At 54.3% G+C, this 18,231-nt stretch overlaps 1 protein-coding gene and 1 long non-coding RNA gene across 8 annotated transcripts in view; one reads left to right on the top strand and one right to left on the bottom strand.

The window, feature by feature from the left end:
- Window positions 1-13,581, top strand: part of LOC110136163 (probable palmitoyltransferase ZDHHC11B) — a 44,922-nt gene extending 31,341 nt beyond the window's left edge. For 4 of the 7 annotated variants that reach the window (XM_070476428.1, XM_070476425.1, XM_070476426.1 and 1 more), the window contains 4 exons: window positions 702-792; window positions 3,365-3,399; window positions 10,702-10,774; window positions 12,695-13,581. In XM_070476428.1, the coding sequence (XP_070332529.1) occupies window positions 702-792; window positions 3,365-3,399; window positions 10,702-10,774; window positions 12,695-13,149 (654 nt within the window). In that variant the 3' untranslated portion in view covers window positions 13,150-13,581. Of the gene's footprint in view, window positions 1-701; window positions 793-3,364; window positions 3,400-3,837; window positions 3,935-10,701; window positions 10,775-12,694 lie in introns of all 7 variants that reach the window. The other 3 variants (XM_070476424.1, XM_020891672.2, XM_020891673.2) reach the window with 2 other exon arrangements.
- A 97-nt stretch (window positions 13,582-13,678) lies between these two features.
- Window positions 13,679-18,216, bottom strand: LOC110136171 (uncharacterized). The gene is made up of 4 exons (XR_011491143.1): window positions 17,925-18,216; window positions 17,060-17,590; window positions 14,617-16,900; window positions 13,679-14,517 (listed from the first exon to the last, which is right to left on the bottom strand). It is a non-coding gene; the product is annotated as an uncharacterized lncRNA (long non-coding RNA).
- Window positions 18,217-18,231: the final 15 nt, after the last annotated feature.

The following is an 18,231-nucleotide window of genomic DNA, read 5'->3' as shown; positions in this document are numbered from 1 at the left end:
AGGAGCTCCACGGGCATGTTTCAGAGCAAAACCTCTACAGAGGACTTGACGAAGTGTCCTTGGTGGTGGCGGTTGTGCCATTTCTAAGAGAGTTTCTTCTGGGCTGCTTCTCTGTTCTGAAATGTTAAGTGGGTAGGATGAGAATATGAACAAGGGTTATGGTCTTACACGCGAAGACACACCAGCACGTGTCTTCTCATGGTTTCCTTGGGGTGGAAACCCGGCCGGATGAGCCTGGTTTCTGCTCTGCCCCGTGTGGGAGGACCCCCTGAGCACTCCAGGGAGACGGGTTCACGTCCCTCCTGCTTTGCTCCTACCCTCAGCCGCAGCAGTCCAAGTCCTCCTCGTGTTCGGATCTCTCTCAGCTAACCTTCCCAGGTCCTCCGTTCCCCAAGGCTCAGACAATCACACGTGGATAATTCAACGTGACACTCCTGTGTGAATTTTAGGTTCAGTGCAATGACTTACCACATAACAGGGGCTTAAAACAGGAGGCCCCCGTTGTCTCTCCGTGTCGGATGCTCCGGGGCTCAGCAGGGTTGCTCCTTTTCTGACTTTTCTGGGTCGGGGGAACACACAACCCATCCCAAGCTCTGAGGTCCTCAGGAAGATGGAAAACCACGAAAGTGAAGCTTTCTGGGCCCCCAAGAATCTCCATTTGCTGACACGTGTGCTTTCTCTCTCCCATGCGTCCCCACCAGCGTGAAGTCCATGCAACTGTTGCCACCAACCCCAGACCACTCACAGGTCTCCAGCCTCACCATCCATGCCAACAGCAGCTTGTTGCAGCAGGTGAGCCTGGTGCCGGGGGGTGGGGGCCAGAGGCAGGGGCGCGGTTGCCCCCAGGAGCCTGCAGGGGGCCACAACGCACAGGAGGTGCCGGTCTGATGCGCTCACCTTAAATGTTTACAGCGTTTGGGGCCGTGCTACTTGAACGGGAATGATGGCACGTGACATGATGTTTGTAGCTGTGAGGCACGTGTGTGTGAGGAACAGGTGCAAACGGTCTGCTGCGGAGACCTGTCAAGCCAAGTGCGCTGTGTCCACGTGGCCCCAGCCCGTTTGCTGGGGCTTCGCCTCCTCGTGGGCTCAGCAGCCTCTGGGCACCCAGCGCGAGGCTCTCCGAGGCCTCCCCAGGCAGCAGCGGGGACACAGTCCGCCCCCGAGGACACGCTGGTCCTGGGCCCTCACCGGGTCAGCCTTCAGCGGCAGAGGCCGGCCGGTCCCCACTGGTCCTCGCAGGCCTGGATGCGGCCATCCAGAGATGCTGCGGCTGCCCAGGGGGCAGTGCGTCTGAGGCCTGGTCTGTTTAGGGTTGAACAACCATCGTATGGATGTGGTGGTCCCTGCAGAGCATGGACCGGACGGTGACAAACTCCCATTCATGGTTTTAAAATCTCCTCAGCTTGGGAACGTGAAGCCAAGATCCCCATTCCCGCAGGGGGCACCGTGAAAACTCACAGCTAGCATCTTACCTCGTGGTGAAAAGCTCAAAGCTTCCCCTTAAGACAGGGTCCACACTCACCACTTTTACCTAACGTTGTACTCAAGTCCCAACCCGGGTGAAGGTGAGGGTTTGACCTCTTGACTGTAGGTCTGGGGTCACTTTTGAGACGCATGTCTGTGTGGGCGAAGGAGCGTTCTGTGTCCATTCTCAGGTCCAGACGGGCACTCAGACAAACTCATTTCTCCCCGTTTACTGCTTCTGGAAGAAATCGCATGTGATCTTGTGTTAAGATCTCCTGTGTAAGGTTTCCTTTGATATGGTACACAAAGTGCTACCTATTAAAGAGAAAAATGAACCATGTGTCCATTGTGAGATGACTGCAAGTTATCACCTCTCGTCTCCTTTGTGTGTGAGAGACGACCTTGAGATGCACTCTGAAATTGCAAGTTTAGTCACCATGAGGCTTGTTAGGTCACTGGTGTACTTTTAAAGGGTCTTCCTTGGGGTAAACCCACTGACAAACTTTTGGACCCAGGAATTGCACTCCCAAGAATGAAAATAGACTCCAAGGCTTCCTGGGTCTGACCCTGTTGTGCAGTTACCTGGGCAGGGACCCTGGGCAGGGGGCCCTACGCAAACCTCTGAGTCAGTGGGTGATGATTAAAGGAGATGACCCACTGGCACCAGCTGTCTACCACCGTTAACTTACAGCCCCAGCCTTAGAAAAACAAAGATCTGTGACAGAGATGTTCCCTGTAACTTTGTTTATAATAACAAAAATCTGAAATAACCTCAGTTCAGTTCAGTCGCTCAGTCATATCTGACTCTTTGCAACCCCATGGACTGCAGCACACCAGGCCTCCCTGTCCATCACCATCTCCTGGAGTTTACTCAGACTCATTCCATCGAGTCAGTGATGCCACCCAACCATCTCATCCTCTGTCATCCCCTTCTCCTCCCGCCTTCAATCTTTCCCAGCATCAGGGTCTTTTCCAATGAGTCAGCTCCTCGCCTCAGGTGGCCAAAGTATTGGAGCTTCAGCTTTAGCATCAGTCCTTCCAATGCATAGTCAGGACTGATTTCCTTCAGGATGGACTGGTTGGATCTCCTTGCAGTCCAAGGGACTCTTAAGAGTCTTCTCCAGCACCACAGTTCAAACTGTAGATTTGAACAAACTCTTCACCCAAAGGGATCCTATCAGTGGCAAATGAGAACCTGAAAAGACGCCCAGAATCAGGCACCGAGGACGCACAGATGAGAGCCACAGCAAGGCGTCACCACACACCTGCCCGTGAGGCTCTAACCTACAGACGCCAAGCATGGGCCAGAGGCAGGGAGGATGGGGCCACAGAGGCCAGGCCTGCACCCCGGGAGTCAAGTGGGGGCCTTCACGTGACCAGGCTGTCCCGCTCCCGCCCTGACCAAGGAGAAGCGAGCACATGCACATGTGTGACGGTGTGTTTCTCTGCTGGGGCTGCAGGGCCAAGCTGCCTAGATAGCTCACTTCCTGCTCCCATCCTGGAGCTAGAAGTCTGCGGTCAGGGCGTCGCCAGGGCTGGTGTCTCTGAGCCGTCAGCGCCACCTGGGCACACGGTTTCCATCCTGAATTCGTCCTTCCACGAGGACATCAGGCCTCGTGCCCCGGGACCTACACGAGTGACCTGGCTTCACTATTAGCCTCTGTGCAGGCCCTGTTTCCAAGGACGGTGACAAGTCATGGGGGACAGGACTTCAACTATGGAAGGGAGGGGACGCAGCTCAGCCAGAGCTCGAGGGTGGGGCCTGGCGCCACCCTCCAGCGTCCCCCGTGGACCCAGGGGCCCCCAGGTGCCCTGACACGACAGCCAGGGCGCGGGGGAGGGCAGGGGTGTTGGCTCTTGGCTCCTCCTAACCGTGCTTCTCCCCTCCTGCCCACAGGAGCTGTGTTCTGGCCGGAGCACGTCCGCCATACAGTGAGTTGCGAGCCTTTCTGTCTGACGGGGGCTGGGGGCGCGCCTTGGCTCAGGTTTCCTAGGAGAGCGATCCACCTGTGACGGAGCATTTGGGGCAGGAAAGCCCTCTGCGGAGTTCAGTCACTGACTGGCTTTCAGCTCTGCCCCAACCTGGAAGTCACAACCCCTTGCGGCCACCCTGCTCACGGCTGGCGCCTGAGCTGAAGGACACCAGGCATCAGCTCATTTGATTTCCATCTGTGCAAGTGTAGGCGGCCCTTCCGACGGTTCACACATACGCGCACGGGCACACACGCATGAGTGCGCACACATACACGCACGGGCACACACGCATGCATGAGCGTGTGCACACACACAGGCAAACACACACTCTCCCCTGCAGCCCTCAGGCACCCCAGCCCCACCCCAGATCCCCCATGTCTGTCTCTCACGGTCCAGCAGAGTCAAGCGCAAGGAGTTCCTGCCTCCACTCTCCAGATGCTCCAGCCTGAGCTCGGTCAGCACCGTTACCCCCGAGAGCTCCCCGCCACCCCAGGTGAGCCTGTGGGCCCGGGGATCACAATTACGAATGTTTCAGAAATAGTGCTTTGGGGCTCTGTTCACAAATCTTGCACCCAAAGACCTAAAGGAGAGTCTTTGATACTTCCTACCGACAGTTTAACATTTTGATCTTGAGAGCTGGGTCCTTTCCTATCTGTGGTTGTTGGTGTGTGTGGTGTGAGGCAGGGGTCTGGCTCCCCACTTCCCATGGGAATTTCTACTGTTTCCTGCTTCATTCATGTTTAAGGTAATTAATTAGTAGATAAGGATTTACTTCTGCTACTCAGCTATTATATATATATTGTTCCTCCATTAGGAGTCGAGGAATAAATACAACTGACTTTTTTGTATTTAATTGAATTTTTGTATGGTACCATTTTCTTACATGGTCTTTAGTCATCTTCTTAATGGTCACCTTGAGGATTACAATTAACATTCTAAATTTATAACAATAAAGTTTGAATAATACTAATTCAGTTTCAATAGTATTTGAATTCAGTATTCAAGAGTATTCCAAGACACTATTCTCATACATTTCCATCCCTCCTCCTCTATGTTGTTAATGTCACGGATTACATATTTGTATATTGTGTGCCCATGAACAGAGATTTATAATTATTGTTTTATGCATCTATCTTTAAATCATATAGAAAAGGGGAAGAGTTACGAATCAAAGTACAGTAATACTGGCTTATAAATTAACATATGTAGTTACCTCTACCTGTATTATTTATTGCTTTTATGGCTTTGCTGTCCAGTACCTTTTCATCTTAACCTGAAGAATTTGGAGAGACTGGTAAACTGTGTAAGTCTTGGCATTTCTTGTGTGGCGGGTGTGTTGTAATAACGTCCCTCAGCCCTTGTTTACCTGAAGATGTCTTAATGTCTCCATCATTCTTAAAAGATAGCTGTGGGGGATTTAGAATTCTTGGCTGGTGGTTTTGTTTCCTTCATGACCTTGTGTCACCCCGGTGCCTTTTGGCCTCTGTGGAATCTGATGAGAAGCTGCTGTTTATGACACCGAGGACCACTCCTTTGTCATTAGCTCTGCCTCTCTTTAGTCCTAGGAAACCGGTCGTAACATGTCTCGCTGAGGGTTTTAGCTTCTCTTGCTTGGGGTTCAGTTAAGCTTCTCAACTGTGTTGCTCAGTCGCCCAGTCGTGTCCGACTCTCTGCGACCCCATGGACCGCAGCACGCCAGGCCTCCCTGTCCATCACCAACTCCCGAAGTCCACCCAAACCCATGTCCGTTGAGTTTGTGATGCCATCCAACCATCTCATCCTCTGTTGTCCCCTTCTCCTGATGCCTTCAATCTTTCCCAGCATCAGGGTCTTTTCCAGTGAGTCAGCTCTTCACATCAGGTGGCCAAAGGATTGGAGCTTCAGCATCAGTCCTTCCAGTGAATATTCAGGACTGATTTCCTTTAGGAAGGACTGGTTTGATGTCCTTGCAGTCCAAGGGACTCTCAAGAGTCTTCTCCAACACCACAGCTCAAAAGCATTAATTCTTTGGGGCTCAGCCTTCTTTATGGTCCAACTCTCACATCCATACATGACTACTGGAAAAACCATAACTTTGACTATATGGGACCTCTGTTGGCAAAGTAATGTCTCTGCTTTTTAATATGCTGTCTAGGTTGATCATAGCTTTTCTTTCAAAGAGTAAACATCTTTTAATTTCATGGTTGCAGTCACCATCTGCAGTGATTTTGCAGCCCAAGAAAATAAAGTCTGTCACTGTTTCCATTGTTTCCCCATTTATTTGCTATCAAGGGATGGAACCAGATGCCATGATCTTCGTTTCTTGAATGCTGCGTTATAAGCCAGCTTTTTCACTCTCCTCCTTCACTTTCATCAAGAGGCTCTTTAGTTCCTCTTCACTTTCTGCCATTAGGGTGGTGTCCTCTGCATATCTGAAGTTACTGATATTTCTCCCAGCAATCTTGATTCCACTTTGTGCTTCATCCAGTCCAGCATTTAGCATGATGTACTCTGCATATAAGTTAAATAAGAGGGTGACAATATACAGCCTTGATGTACTCCTTTCCCAATTTGGAATCAGTCTGTTGTTTCATGTCTGCTATCTAACTGTTGCTGCTTGACTTGTATACAGGTTTCTCAGGAAGCAGGTAAGGTGGTCTGGTATTCCTATCTCTTAAAGAATTTTCCACTGTTTGCTGTGATCCACACAGTCAAAGGCTTCGGCGTAGTCAATGAAGCACAAGTAGATTTTTTTTGGAATTCTCTTGCTTTTTCTATGACCCAACAGATGTTGGCAATTTGATCTCTGGTTCCTCTTCCTTTTATAAATCCAGCTTGAACATCTGAAAGTTCTTGGTTCACGTACTGTTGAAGCCTCTCTTGGAGAAATTTGAGCATTACTTTGCTAGTATATGAAAAGTGTGCAATTGTGCAGTAGTTGAAACATTCTTTGGTATCGCTTTTCTTTGGGATTGGAATGAGAACTGATCTTTTCCAGTGCTGTGGCCACTGCTGAGTTTTCCAAATTTGCTGGCATATTGAGTGCAGCACTTTCACCGCATCATCTTTTAGGATCTGAAATAGCTCAGCTGGAATTCCATCACCTCCACTAGCTTTGTTAGTAGTGATGCTTTCTAAGATTCACTTGACATCACACTCCAAGATGTCTGGCTCTAGGTGAGTGATCATACCATCATGGTTATCTGGGTCACGAAGATCTTTTTTGTATAGTTCTTCTGTGTATTCTTGCCACTTCTTCTCAATATTTTCTGCTTCTGTTAAGTCCATACAGTTTCTGTCCTTTATTGTGCCCATCTTTGCATGAAATGTTCCCCTGGTATCTCTAATTTTCTTGAAGTGATCTCTAGTGTTTCCCATCCTATTGTTTTCCTCTATTTCTTTGCATTGTTCACTTAAGAAGGCTTTCTTATCTCTCCTTGCTATTCTTTGGAACTCTGCATTCAGATGGGTATATTTTTATGTTTCTCCTTTGCCTTTTGCTTCTCTTCTTTTCTCAGCTATTTGTGAGGCCTCTTCAGACAGCCCTTTTGCCTTTTTGCATTTCTTTTTCTTGGGGATGGTTTTGATCACCACTTCCTGTACAATTTATGATTCTCCATCTATAGTTCTTCAGGGACTCTATCAGATCGAATCCTTTGAATTTATTTGTCACTTCCACTGTATAATTGTAAGGGATTTGATTTAGGTCATACCTGAATGGTCTAGTGATTTTCCCTATTTTCCTTCAATTTAAATCTGAACCTGGCAATAAGAAGCTCATGACCTGAGCCACAGTCAGCTCCCAGTATTGTTTTTTCTGACTGTATAGAGCTTCTCCATCTTCAGCTGCCAAGAATATAATCAATCTGATTTTGGTATTGACCATCTGGTAATGTCCATGTGTAGAGTCATCCCTTGTGTCATTGGAAGAGGGTGTTTGCTATGACCAGTGCGTTCTCTTGGCAGAACTCTGTTCGCCTCTGCCTGCTTCCTTCTGTGCTCCAAGGCCAAACTTTCCTCTTACTCTAGGTATCTCTTGACTTCCTACTTTTGTATCCCTGTCCCCTTAGGACATGTTTTTTGGGTGTTAGTTATAGAAGGTCTAGAAGGGCTTCCCTGATAGCTCAATTGGTAAAGAATCCACCTACAATGCAGGAGACCCCAGTTCGATTCCTGGGTTGGGAATATCCCCTGGAGAAGGGAAAGGCTACCCACTCCGGCATTCTGGCCTGGAGAATTCCGTGGACTCTATAGTCCATGGGGTCACAAAGAGTCAGACACAACTGAGTGACTTTCACTTTCTAGCAGGTCTTGTAGGTCTTCATAGAACCATTCAATTTCTACTTCTTTGGTATTAGTGGTTGGGGCATAGACTTGGATTACTGTGATATTGAATGGTTTGCCTTGGAAACAAATAGAGATCCTTATGTTGTTCCTGAGACTGCACCCAAGTGCTGCGTTTCAGACTCTTCTGTTGACTATGTGACTATGATGGCTACTCCACTTCATCTAAGGGATTCTTGCCCACAGTTGTAGATATAGCAGTCACCTGAATTAAATTCACCTATTCCGGTCCATTTTAGTTCACTGATTGCTAAAGTGTCGATGTTCACTCTTGCCATCTCCTGTCTGACCACTTCCAATTTACCCTGATTCATGGACCTAACATTCCAGGTTCCTGCGCAATATTGTTCTTACAGCGTCGGGCTTTACTTCCACCACCAGTCACACGCACAGCTGGGCGTCGTGGGTTGTTTGCTTTGGCTCAGCCTCCTCACTCTTTGTGGAGCTACTTCTCCCCTCTTCCCCAGTAGCAATTTGGGCACCTACCGACCTGGGGAGTTCATCTTTCAGTGTCATATCTTTTTGCCTTTTCATACTCTTCATGGAGAGTGTAGATTAGATGTGTAGATTCATGTTTTTATCCGTTTGGGGAAGCTTTCATTATTTCTTCAGCTGTTTTTCTGCTCTGTTTCTCTCTCCTCCTTCTGGGAGTCCTACAAGGCACATCTTGATACCTCTGATGGAGACCCACAGGCCCACCAGGCTCCATTCACTTCCTTTCATTGTTTTTTCTTTACAGTTCAGATTGGATATTAATAATTTCAGTTTAGTCAAGTTTTTTTTTTTTTTATCCTTTTTTCACTGGTCAAATCTGTTGAGCTCCTCTAGTGAATTTTTTTTAATTTCAACTTTTATACTTTTTAGCTCTAGAATTTGTTTAGTTTCTGTTCATAATTTCTACTTCTTTGTTGATATTCTGATCTGTTCTTACACCATTATCCTGATCTCCTTTAATTCTTCGTCCTTGATGTCCTGACTCATTGAGTATTTCTGAGACAGCTGACTTAATATCCTTGACTGTTAGCTTGAAAGTCCGAACTTCCTGTTTCTTTGTAGTATTATCATGTGATAACAATGGAAGTCAGATTTGTTCCTTGGAGATTATAGATTTTTGCCTGTTGAAGGCTGAATTTTGCAAAGAGTGTATTTCTTGTCACTGAAAATTTTCTTCCATTGCCTGTTTGGTCAGCCAGTGGCCTGGGGAAGACATCCTTGACTGTCTGGCTGCAAGCAGGAGGGGTAAGGTCCTGTCTCTTTAAGTCTTCCGCTGGACGGCACGCGGGAGGCTGTTACTGCCAAGGGGGCCAGAACCAGGACAGCAGCTGTGAGGGCTGGGTCAGCCAGAACACACACGCCACACCTGCAGTGCACTGCACTGCACTGCACACCAGCGCTGCACAGAGTGGGGAGTGGGGGCTGCCCTCCCTGAAGCTGCAGCTGGACCCTGTGGACTGTTGCCCACCAGGCTCCTCTGTCCATGGGGTTTTCCAGGTGAGAATACTGGAGTGGGTTGCCGTTTCCTCCTCCAGGGGATCTTCCCAGTCTAGGGATGGAGACTGTATTTCTTATATCTCCTGCACTGGCGGGCAGGTTCCTTACCACTAGTGCCACCTGGGAAGCCCCGCGGTGGCGGGCAAGTTTCTGAAGGTTCCGACAGCTCCCCTCTCCTTTCAGCAGACCTCCGTGCGCTTTGATGCGCAGCCCCCCCAGCCAGCCCCCACGCCCTCCCACAGGCTCTGCCCCACACCCTCCAGCGTGTCCCGCACACGCTGCGCCGGGTTCTCCCCTTCACGCCACAGCAGCGCTTTGCTCTTGACTCCCAGCGGTGCTTGGGTGTTTGGCGATACCTCAGCCCCGCCCCCCCCCTCCCCCCCCCCCGCTTCCTGGGTGCCATGCCCTTGGGTGTGTGAGCCCACACGGCCTTCTGTCCACTGAGGTTACCGCTTTCGTGTGGGGCATGCTCCCCGCTGTTGCTGTGGATTCAGGAGGTTTTGCAGCAGCGACCGGCTGTCTGCCTGGCTGCTCGGCCTGCTGCGGCCCCAGCAGGTTATCCATCGGGACCCCTACTCCCACGGCCGCCCCCGCCTCGCTTGCGGTAGATTCCATGAGGGCCTCTCCCGCCGTCGACAGCAGCCTCCTCTGACCTCCTCTGGGCCTTTGCTTTCTCCTCTGTGGGGCGTCGGTGCTTCTGGCCCAGCGAGGGTTCCTTCTTTGTCTCCCCTGAAGTTGTATCTTCACGCACTCACATATCTGTCACTATTTGTTGATACCTTGATGATAATTTTAAAGTCCTGGACCAGGAAAGGGACGAGGGCATTTACAGATGTGCTGTTTTGACCGAGAAGTCTCCCAGCAACATATCTGCTTGTAAGGCTGTCTAGACTCTCAGAAGTTTTGCATAGGCCCAGTCTCTGGGTCCCGCACATGCACCACTGAAAGTTGGAATGAGCGCATCCCTGACCTTTCAGCGAGTCTGGCAAGAACTGCGGCCACCCCTCCGACCTGCCGGCCGGCGGACACAGGACAATCTCGCTGGGTCGGGCAGGGGACACACGCCTGTGTTTAGATGTGGGTGAGATGCTCAGGCTTCTTGGGAGGCAGAGGCCCGCACAGGCGGCAGCCAGCCTTTCTTGTGCTGGGAATCACAGGGTCCTCCCTGGCTTCCCTGAGACCCTCACATGTGCCAGACAAAGCACCCCTGTGTCCGTCCTGATGCACAGGCCGGAGGAGAGTCAGCACTGTCCCCGAGGCTGTCGTGGCTCCAGCCCCAGGTCGAGGGGAAGGTTCTGGAGCTCTTGGTGACCACCGCAGCTCATAGGGGGTGGGGCAGACCTGTCTGTCTCTGAAGCGTCCTTTCTAAAGTGCCGCCTGTTCTGCTGTCCTCAGCAGTGTGACAGACCCTGCATCACGGGTTCCCTGTGATTTCTCTTTCTGTAGAATACAAAGGATCAGAGAGAAAGAAAGCAACTTGGAGCAGGAGACGTGGCTGAAAAGCAAGGCTCCGGCTCAGGTGAGACCTCTGCAGTCCGGGCACGTCGAGGTCTGCCTAAATTTGATTCTCTAGCACGTCCAATATTCTCAAAAGAAAAAGGAGAGAAATCGCCAGAGAGAGCCAGGGCCGGGACTTGTCTCTGTGATGCAGAGAAGGGGGAGCTTGCTGGGGGTCCGCAGACAGCCCCTGCCCCCGCTGTGTGCCAAACAGAGGTGGGCTCCAGAGGTAAAGTGGGACACGGGTCTAAGCAGCAGCAGTGGATGTCTGCCGGGCTGAGGGCCACCCTGCTGTCCTCTCCTGTGGCCCCACGAGAGCTGAGGAGCCCAAGAGTGACCGTGTGGCTACAGGGCGGGGTCCCCCAGACGCTCGGGCTCAGCCCCGCTGCGTCCCGCCTGTTGGGGGCTCCAGACCTCATCATTCGTGAGTGTTCGTCCTTTCAGAGCCTGAAGAACATCCACCACTCAGCTTTGCAATAATGAACGTTCACGATGCTAACATCTCACGAGCGTGCATCCCTGAGGAGTACAGGACACCTGAGCTGTTAACTCTTCAAAATGCCTGACGTGGGGCTCCGCGCCTCCGATCCCGGGGAGGGAGCGGGCGGCCGGGAGGGTAGTTAGATGTTTACGTGGTTCCACGAAAGGCGGTTTTGGAGGATCACAAAGTACAAACGTGATGTCATTGAAACTGGTAGAGAAGAAGGGAGGTTGCTCTGTGAGCCTGAGAGAGCAGGCTGACTCCGAGGACCGAAGGCGCGTGGTGGGTGCGGGTGCGCCACACGCGGGGCGGCCTCCTGTGGTGGTACCGCCAGCCGGGAGGGAAGGGACTCGGGAGGGGACGACTGAGGCAGAGAGACCCAGAGAGACACCGGGGCAGCAGCCCCGCCGAGTCTAACCTTCACAGACAGACAGGCGGGAGACACAGAGGGCCGCGTCCAGGGCCGGCCTGACTTTATGGGTTAAGTTGTCCCATAAAACCGGGTCCCCCAAGTGCAGGGGTGAACAAGAGGACCCCAACGCTCCACCCCAGCCAGACCCCTGGCCGACCCTTTGTGAAAGGGGGTGACCCTGAGCCCCCAGCTGAGAACCGACAGAGGGTTAGGGTCATCCTGAGTGCCAGGCGGGGGCCCTCTGAGACTCGCCCTTCATCACGCAATGCTGCTGCCTTGAGGACACAGAACACAGAAAACCAGTCGCTCCCCGTCCGAGTGACCGACTCACCGTGGAGACAAAGCACCTGAGTGAGAGTCCGCGAAACCACAGGAGAAACAGCCCCAAGGGCCTCGGGACTCAGCAGGCGAAATCACCGAGTAACCGCGAGGGTTTATTTTGCTTAGAGAAACAAAAGACAAAGTTCAAAATATCTGAAGAGAACAGAAAACTTGTTAATTACCAAACACATCTGAGGGGCTTCCCTGGTGACTCAGCTGGTAAAGAACCCAACTGCTAATGCAGGAGACCTGGGTTCGATCCCTAGATCAGGAAGATGCTCTGGAGAAGGAAATGGCAAGCCACTCCAGTATCCTCGCCTGGAAAATCCCATGGACAGAGGAGCCTGGTGGGCTACCGTCCATGGGGTCGCAAAGAGTCGGACATGTCAGCATGAGCAAAACACATCTTGAGAAAGAATGAAACAGAGCCGGGGCAGGAAGAGGCGCACGGGGAGGATGAAACAGCCGGGGCAGGAAGAGGCGCACGGGGAGGATGAAACGGAGCCCCCAGAGGCGCGGAGGGGCGGGAAGGGGCGCACGGGGAGGATGAAACGGAGCCCCCAGAGGCGCGGAGGGGCGGGAAGAGGCGCACGGGGCTGGGCCTGGGCTCTGCTGCCCACGCCGGGCCCTACTGTCTGGGGGCCTCTGTGCAGGGCCCTATGCTGCGTCCGGGCTCCTCTCCCACCCCTGCCCCGAGGTGCTCATGGGGACATCTCTTTTCTCTGCAGGAGCCCAGGGGCCTGAACCAGCCGAGTCCTGCGTCCAGGGGTCCTTTTCCACCGGGATCCCAGCCGCGGAGTCTGTCCCGGAAACCCTCCAGCTCCCATCCCCGCTGCAGGGCCACAACCAGGACATGTGGCCCCAGAAGCACCAGGACACCGTCCCCAGCCACCAGGAGCCCTGGACCGTGGAGTCCACGGTCATCAACATCCCCGGAGGGCTGGACGGCGAACTGGACGTCCAGCAGATGCCCTGCATGCTGGTGGGGATGCCGTCCGCCCAGGCACCCAAGAGCCTGCCTGCCATCAAGGGAGAGTGTGGGGAGGAGGGCATCCCAATTGTCAGAGAGGTGGGGGGCTGCACCTCCGCGAAGGACCCTGTGCCCAGCAGCCCCACCCCTGTTGCCATGATCACGATGCCGGAGGACCCGGAGCCTGGGGACAGGGCTCCTCAGCTCGTGTAGAGCCAGGGCGCGTGCCCCAGGTCCTCAGGGTGCCCCTCCCTCTGGCTGGCATTGCCCATGCCGCCCAGCCTGGCTTCCAGCTCGAGGAGGAAACCTGGGCCCCGCCGCCCACCTTCAGAGCCCCGCCCCCCGGCATCAAAAGGGAACAGAGCTGAAGGCCGCTGCTTCTGGCCACGCAGGAGGAGTCTCATGAACTCGCATCTCCCTCACTCCAGAAGCCGTATGTTAAAGACCCGCCTAGTTTTCTAAACATGTCTACACGTTATTCCAGAAAGAAAGCAGATTCAAGACGGGCTGGGTGCCATGTTTTTACTTTCGTTGATTATTAATGTTTTGAACTGTATGAATTTAAGTAGCTTTTTAAGAAAATTCTTTGGAAATCTTCAGTAAGTTTTATAGGAAATAATAAAAGTTAATTCTAATGGCAATGAACTTGAAATCAGTACTGGCAGCTGGCTTCTGGGCAGCGGTTTCTGTGGAGGGCTGGCAGCCGCCCCCGGCCCTCCTCCATGCTAGGCTCTGCATCCTGGTGGGAGCCAGGCCCGGTCTGGGCCTCTGGAACAGGCTCCCCAGCCTGTCTCTGGGGGGAGCCCCCTGAATTGAGGTGTGACCCTCCAGGACCCTCTGGCTGAAACTAGAGGAAGAAGGTGAGCTTGGAGGTACATGGTGAGCACAAGAAGGGTGGGCTGCTTTGAAACAAGGCCTTGAGTCAAAAGCAGGCTTGTTGCAAGATTCCAGGACAAAGTCAGGGACTGCGGCAGAAACAGACTTAAATAAGATGGCCAAAGCTGAGGTTCTAGATTTCTGAGAGCTCTCGATTTCAAAGTTTAGGATCAATCAAAGCAAGTTCACAATCAAAGATCAAAGAAAACACCATTGTGAGTGGAAGTCAACAAACAACGAAGGTGGATTCAGGCCCCGGGAACTTGAAATTCATGATCAGAAACACAGAGTATTCAGTAGGGTGCATGAAATATGTAAATATACAACAATCACAAAAAATAAGCAACAAGTGGATTTTCTACATGATCAGAAGGACATGTAAAAGAGGTAGAATTTTCAGAAATAAATACACTTGTTAAAGTAAGTGAAATAATAAACACAGTTGAAGAAAGACTTATTAAACTGGAAGATAATCTGAGGAAATTACCCAGCAGAGGATGAGATGGACAGAGGAGGAGAGGTGGGCAGAGAGGGAGGGCGGAAGGGGGTCTCCTGTGTCCAGCTGGAGGCCAGGGAGACAAGCACGCAGGGGGGCAAGCGTTACAAGGGCTGATGGTCCCTGAACTGACAGAGGACGTGAAAGTACAGTTACAGGAGGCATCACGTATCCCAAGCCGTGTGAACAGACACCCCCACCTAGAGATCCTGTGGAGAAGGGCAGAAAGGTAACACCAGGAGGGGTGGCATCACAGAGGGTGATAGAAGTAGCAGTCAGTGTGGAAGCATGGACCCAACAACACCAACCTGGGGCAAAGATGTCGGAGGGTCAGCACCGTAGGTCTGGCACAAGCAGAGGCGAGGAGGGATGGGTGGGCGGCGGGTCCCCAGACCTAAGGGGAAGCCCCCAGCCTCCTTGCTGAGCTGAAGCCAGGCTAGATTTTCTTAGAAGCAGAGTAAATAACGGGTCCCAGGTCCTGAAAATCTTATTAGAATAAAAATTACGGAATCATCTTAAACTATGAGAAATTTATACGGCTTTCTTAATAAGACTCTGTGCCCAGGTTTGTGATTGCAAGGGTAAACCTAAGTCAAAATACAGGTCTCCAAGGTAACCGTCAAGCACATGCTGGTGGTGGACGCCAGCCCTGCCCCAAACCCGCTGTGTGTCCTGGGTCAGCAGCTCAACCTCTCTGAATCCTGGGGCGCTGCCTTAAACTCAGGATGGTGATGAGGGCCATTCACACCAGGACCCCCGGGTGTGGTCCAGTGCTCTCCTGCCACTGTCGTGAGATTCTTCACAATCTGCAGCGAGTGTCCGGCCCCTGATGGGCCCTGGCTGGACGTCCACCCCAGGAGGCCTCTATGCGCAGGGCAGGGCCCCCATGGGCACAGAGCGGGTGCTGGGCGTCCCCACACTGGGTCATCCTGAAGACGTTCCTGCAAGGAGCTGGCTGTCCACCCTCCCCACACACCTCCCAGGGGAGGGGGCCCCGCCGGGCGCTGACCCGCAGCGAGCACACAGCAGCTCCGCCCGCAGAGGGGCCGCCCGCAGAGTCTGTCCAGGGCTCTGCGCTGAGGGCGCCCCCTTCCCTGGCCTGCACAGAGCTCCTTGCGATGAAGGGCAACTCTGCCTGAGCTGAGCAGCACCAGGAGCCCCAAAGCTCTGCCCCCTTCTCCAGCGAGATGGACGGGCCCCCACTGCTGCTTGAGTGGGGCCTGGACACAGCCCGCGGCCCACGAGCGGCTTCCCACCTGGGGAAGACTGCGTGGTCCAAGATGGAGCCACCCAGGCCTCCAAGTGTGTGAACGAGGATGAATTTCAACCAAGATGTCCTTCGGGATTTAAAATAAGGACCATGTTCACACCCAGCATATGGAGTTCGATGCAGCCTGAGAGCCCAACCCCTTCCTGCCCACAGCTGCCTCCCACCAAGGTGGTCCTTGGGGAGGGGGCCCAGGGTCCTGAGCCAAATTGTCACAGTCGAGACATGGGACACGGAACCTGCCCAGGACGCTGGGCCGGGGGCACTGGGATGCGGAGATGGTGCCCAGAGCTTAGCGCCCATCCCTGGGGGATGGCACAGATGGTGGTCTCTGCAGGCATACTTAGGGACTCGACAGGAGGGCACCCCATACAACCCGCATGGGCCCTAAATCCACTCATGTCCTGGTGCAAGATGCAGGGCAGAAACAGACATGGGGGAGGAGGCCACGTGAGAATGGAGGCCCAGGTTGGGCGATGCAGCCTGGAGCCAGGGACACCTGGCGGCCCAGAAGCCAGAGGAGGTAGGAAGGGCCCCAGAGCCATCGCAGGGAGCATGGCCACTGACACCCCGACTTTGGACTGTGAGGACTTCTGCTGTTTGAGCCGCCAGCCGTGGTCCTCTGCCCCACGGCCTTGAAAAACCAGCACAGCAAGGGCAGACGGTTCCATCCATGGGCCTCCACACGACTACAGTGCAGACCTGCTCCTGCCCACTCGAGCTGGGCTGTAATAACTGCAGGGTAGATGCGGATCATCCAGGTCTTGGCAGACGACCAAGGGCCAGGGGGCGATCATCCCCCACGGAGGATCAGTCCGGCAGCCATAGATGGAAGAACGGTCCCCTGATCCCGAACCAGGGCTGAGGGCTGCGGCTCCGGCAATTGTCGTTGGGGGGAGCACGTGTTGTGGGAGCCCACCCCGGCCCCCAGGCCCTGTCTCCGCTTCCCGAGGACTCTGTCCCTCAGAAGCTTCTCCCGAAGCCCGGCACCCGCCTCCCAGAGCAGTTGTACCTTTGCAAAATCACCAGGGTCACATTATGGCGTTGGCACAGGGTTTGAAAAATAGATTGAACACCTTAGTCTTTTGGCTAATACAACAATGGGGATACAATCCTGAGAACTGGTCTTCATGACTTGGCTTGCGTAGTTAAGAACAATGTGGGTGGCACTCAGGGCTGTGGGGGACTGGCGGGGCGCAGCCCAGTGTCAGGACCAAGGAAAGTCAGGACCAAGGTTCGCCAGGAACGGGCCTCGGGTGACTCCCTGCTCTTCGTGCTCTTTCAGGTCTAAGATTCTGGACTCACCTGGGCTCCGCAGTGTGAACCTTTGCAGAGGAATTAGAATTAGAAGCCTATCTTCGGCTGGTTTTGAGCAGAAGCAGAAACCAGAGGGCTAGAGGGAAAGGCCCAGGGCCCAGGGCCAGGTGGGGAGGGCAGGACACGTCTGCCTGCTGCGCTCCCTGGGGGGAACTGCGTCCTCTCACCTGTGGGGCCGCCTGTCGGTCAGCCCTCCTCCAGCTCAGCACCCTAGCTTCCTCTGCTGCCTCCGTGGCCCCCTGGCCTGGTTGGAATCCCAGGTGAAGTCAGAAGCTGCTGCCACAATTCTGATTCAGGTGAGACTCAAGTCAAGTTGGGATGCGGGGGCTTTGCAGCCAGGATGGAGACAGGTCCTGGGGGCCGGGGTAGGGGGTGGCGGGTGTGTGTGAAGTGTGTGTGTAAGCCTGGCGTGGGGGTGGCTTTGCAGCTGGGAGGGGAGGAAGGGCCTGGGGTGGCTCCTTGGCCAGTCACAAGGTGGTGAAGTTGGAAATGACCTGAAGGCCACTCTTTCCCTGGAGGCTGGACATCCCGGCAGCCTGGGGCGGCTTCCTCCACTGGAGGGGGTCCTGGAGGGTCCACGGGAAGACCTCTGCACTCCAAGGCGTTGAACTCAACACTAGCACCTCCGTCACCTCAGTCCCAGAACCTCTGCTGAGCACTGCTGTCCAGGGCGGCGGGGGTGCCCGCCAGCCCACCACCTGGAGGGGAGAGGGAAGCAGGCGCTCAGAAGGAGGGAGACAGCGGAAGAGGCTCTGAGGTCTGCGCTTTCACACGGGCAGCCCGGGGCCCAGGCCGTCCGCAGCAAGACCGATCGCCTCCAGCTGGAATGGGGTTGCCCCCTGCACCCCCCTCAAAGCGGCCCAACTGCTCACGGCGCCCCAGTGCCCGGCCCAGACCCCTTCCCCGCCGACCCCAGCGAGGCGCTCACCGCACGCTCCCGCTGTCCCCTGGCTCTCGCAGGGCGCCCCCTCCCCGCCCCCTGCACCCGCTCCGTGGGGTCCCAACCCCGCAACCCCGGCCCCCAGCGCGGACCCGCAGCGTCTCCGCAGAGAGGCTCGCACCCGACCGGCCCACCCGCGAGGCAGGTCCGCGCGCCCCTCCGTCTCCCAGCTACCGAGGGCCGGGAGGGCCAGGAGGGGCCGCCCCCGCCCCGGGAGCCGTGTGGCCCCGGGGCCGGTGCCGACCCGCCTTGTAAGGCAGAGGCCGAGCGAGGCCGGCCGCGGGGCGCCGGGCGGCCAGGGGGAGGGCCGGGCGGGGCGGCCAGGAGCTCGCGGGGCGGGCCGGGGCCGCGTTTCCCAATGAGAGCGCGCGGCGCGCAGGGCGTGGGCCGGCCTGGGCG

This window comes from Odocoileus virginianus, chromosome 14 (genome assembly GCF_023699985.2).
Source record: "Odocoileus virginianus isolate 20LAN1187 ecotype Illinois chromosome 14, Ovbor_1.2, whole genome shotgun sequence".
Taxonomy (NCBI): domain Eukaryota; kingdom Metazoa; phylum Chordata; class Mammalia; order Artiodactyla; family Cervidae; genus Odocoileus; species Odocoileus virginianus.
This window is presented reverse-complemented; position numbering and strand designations above follow the sequence as displayed.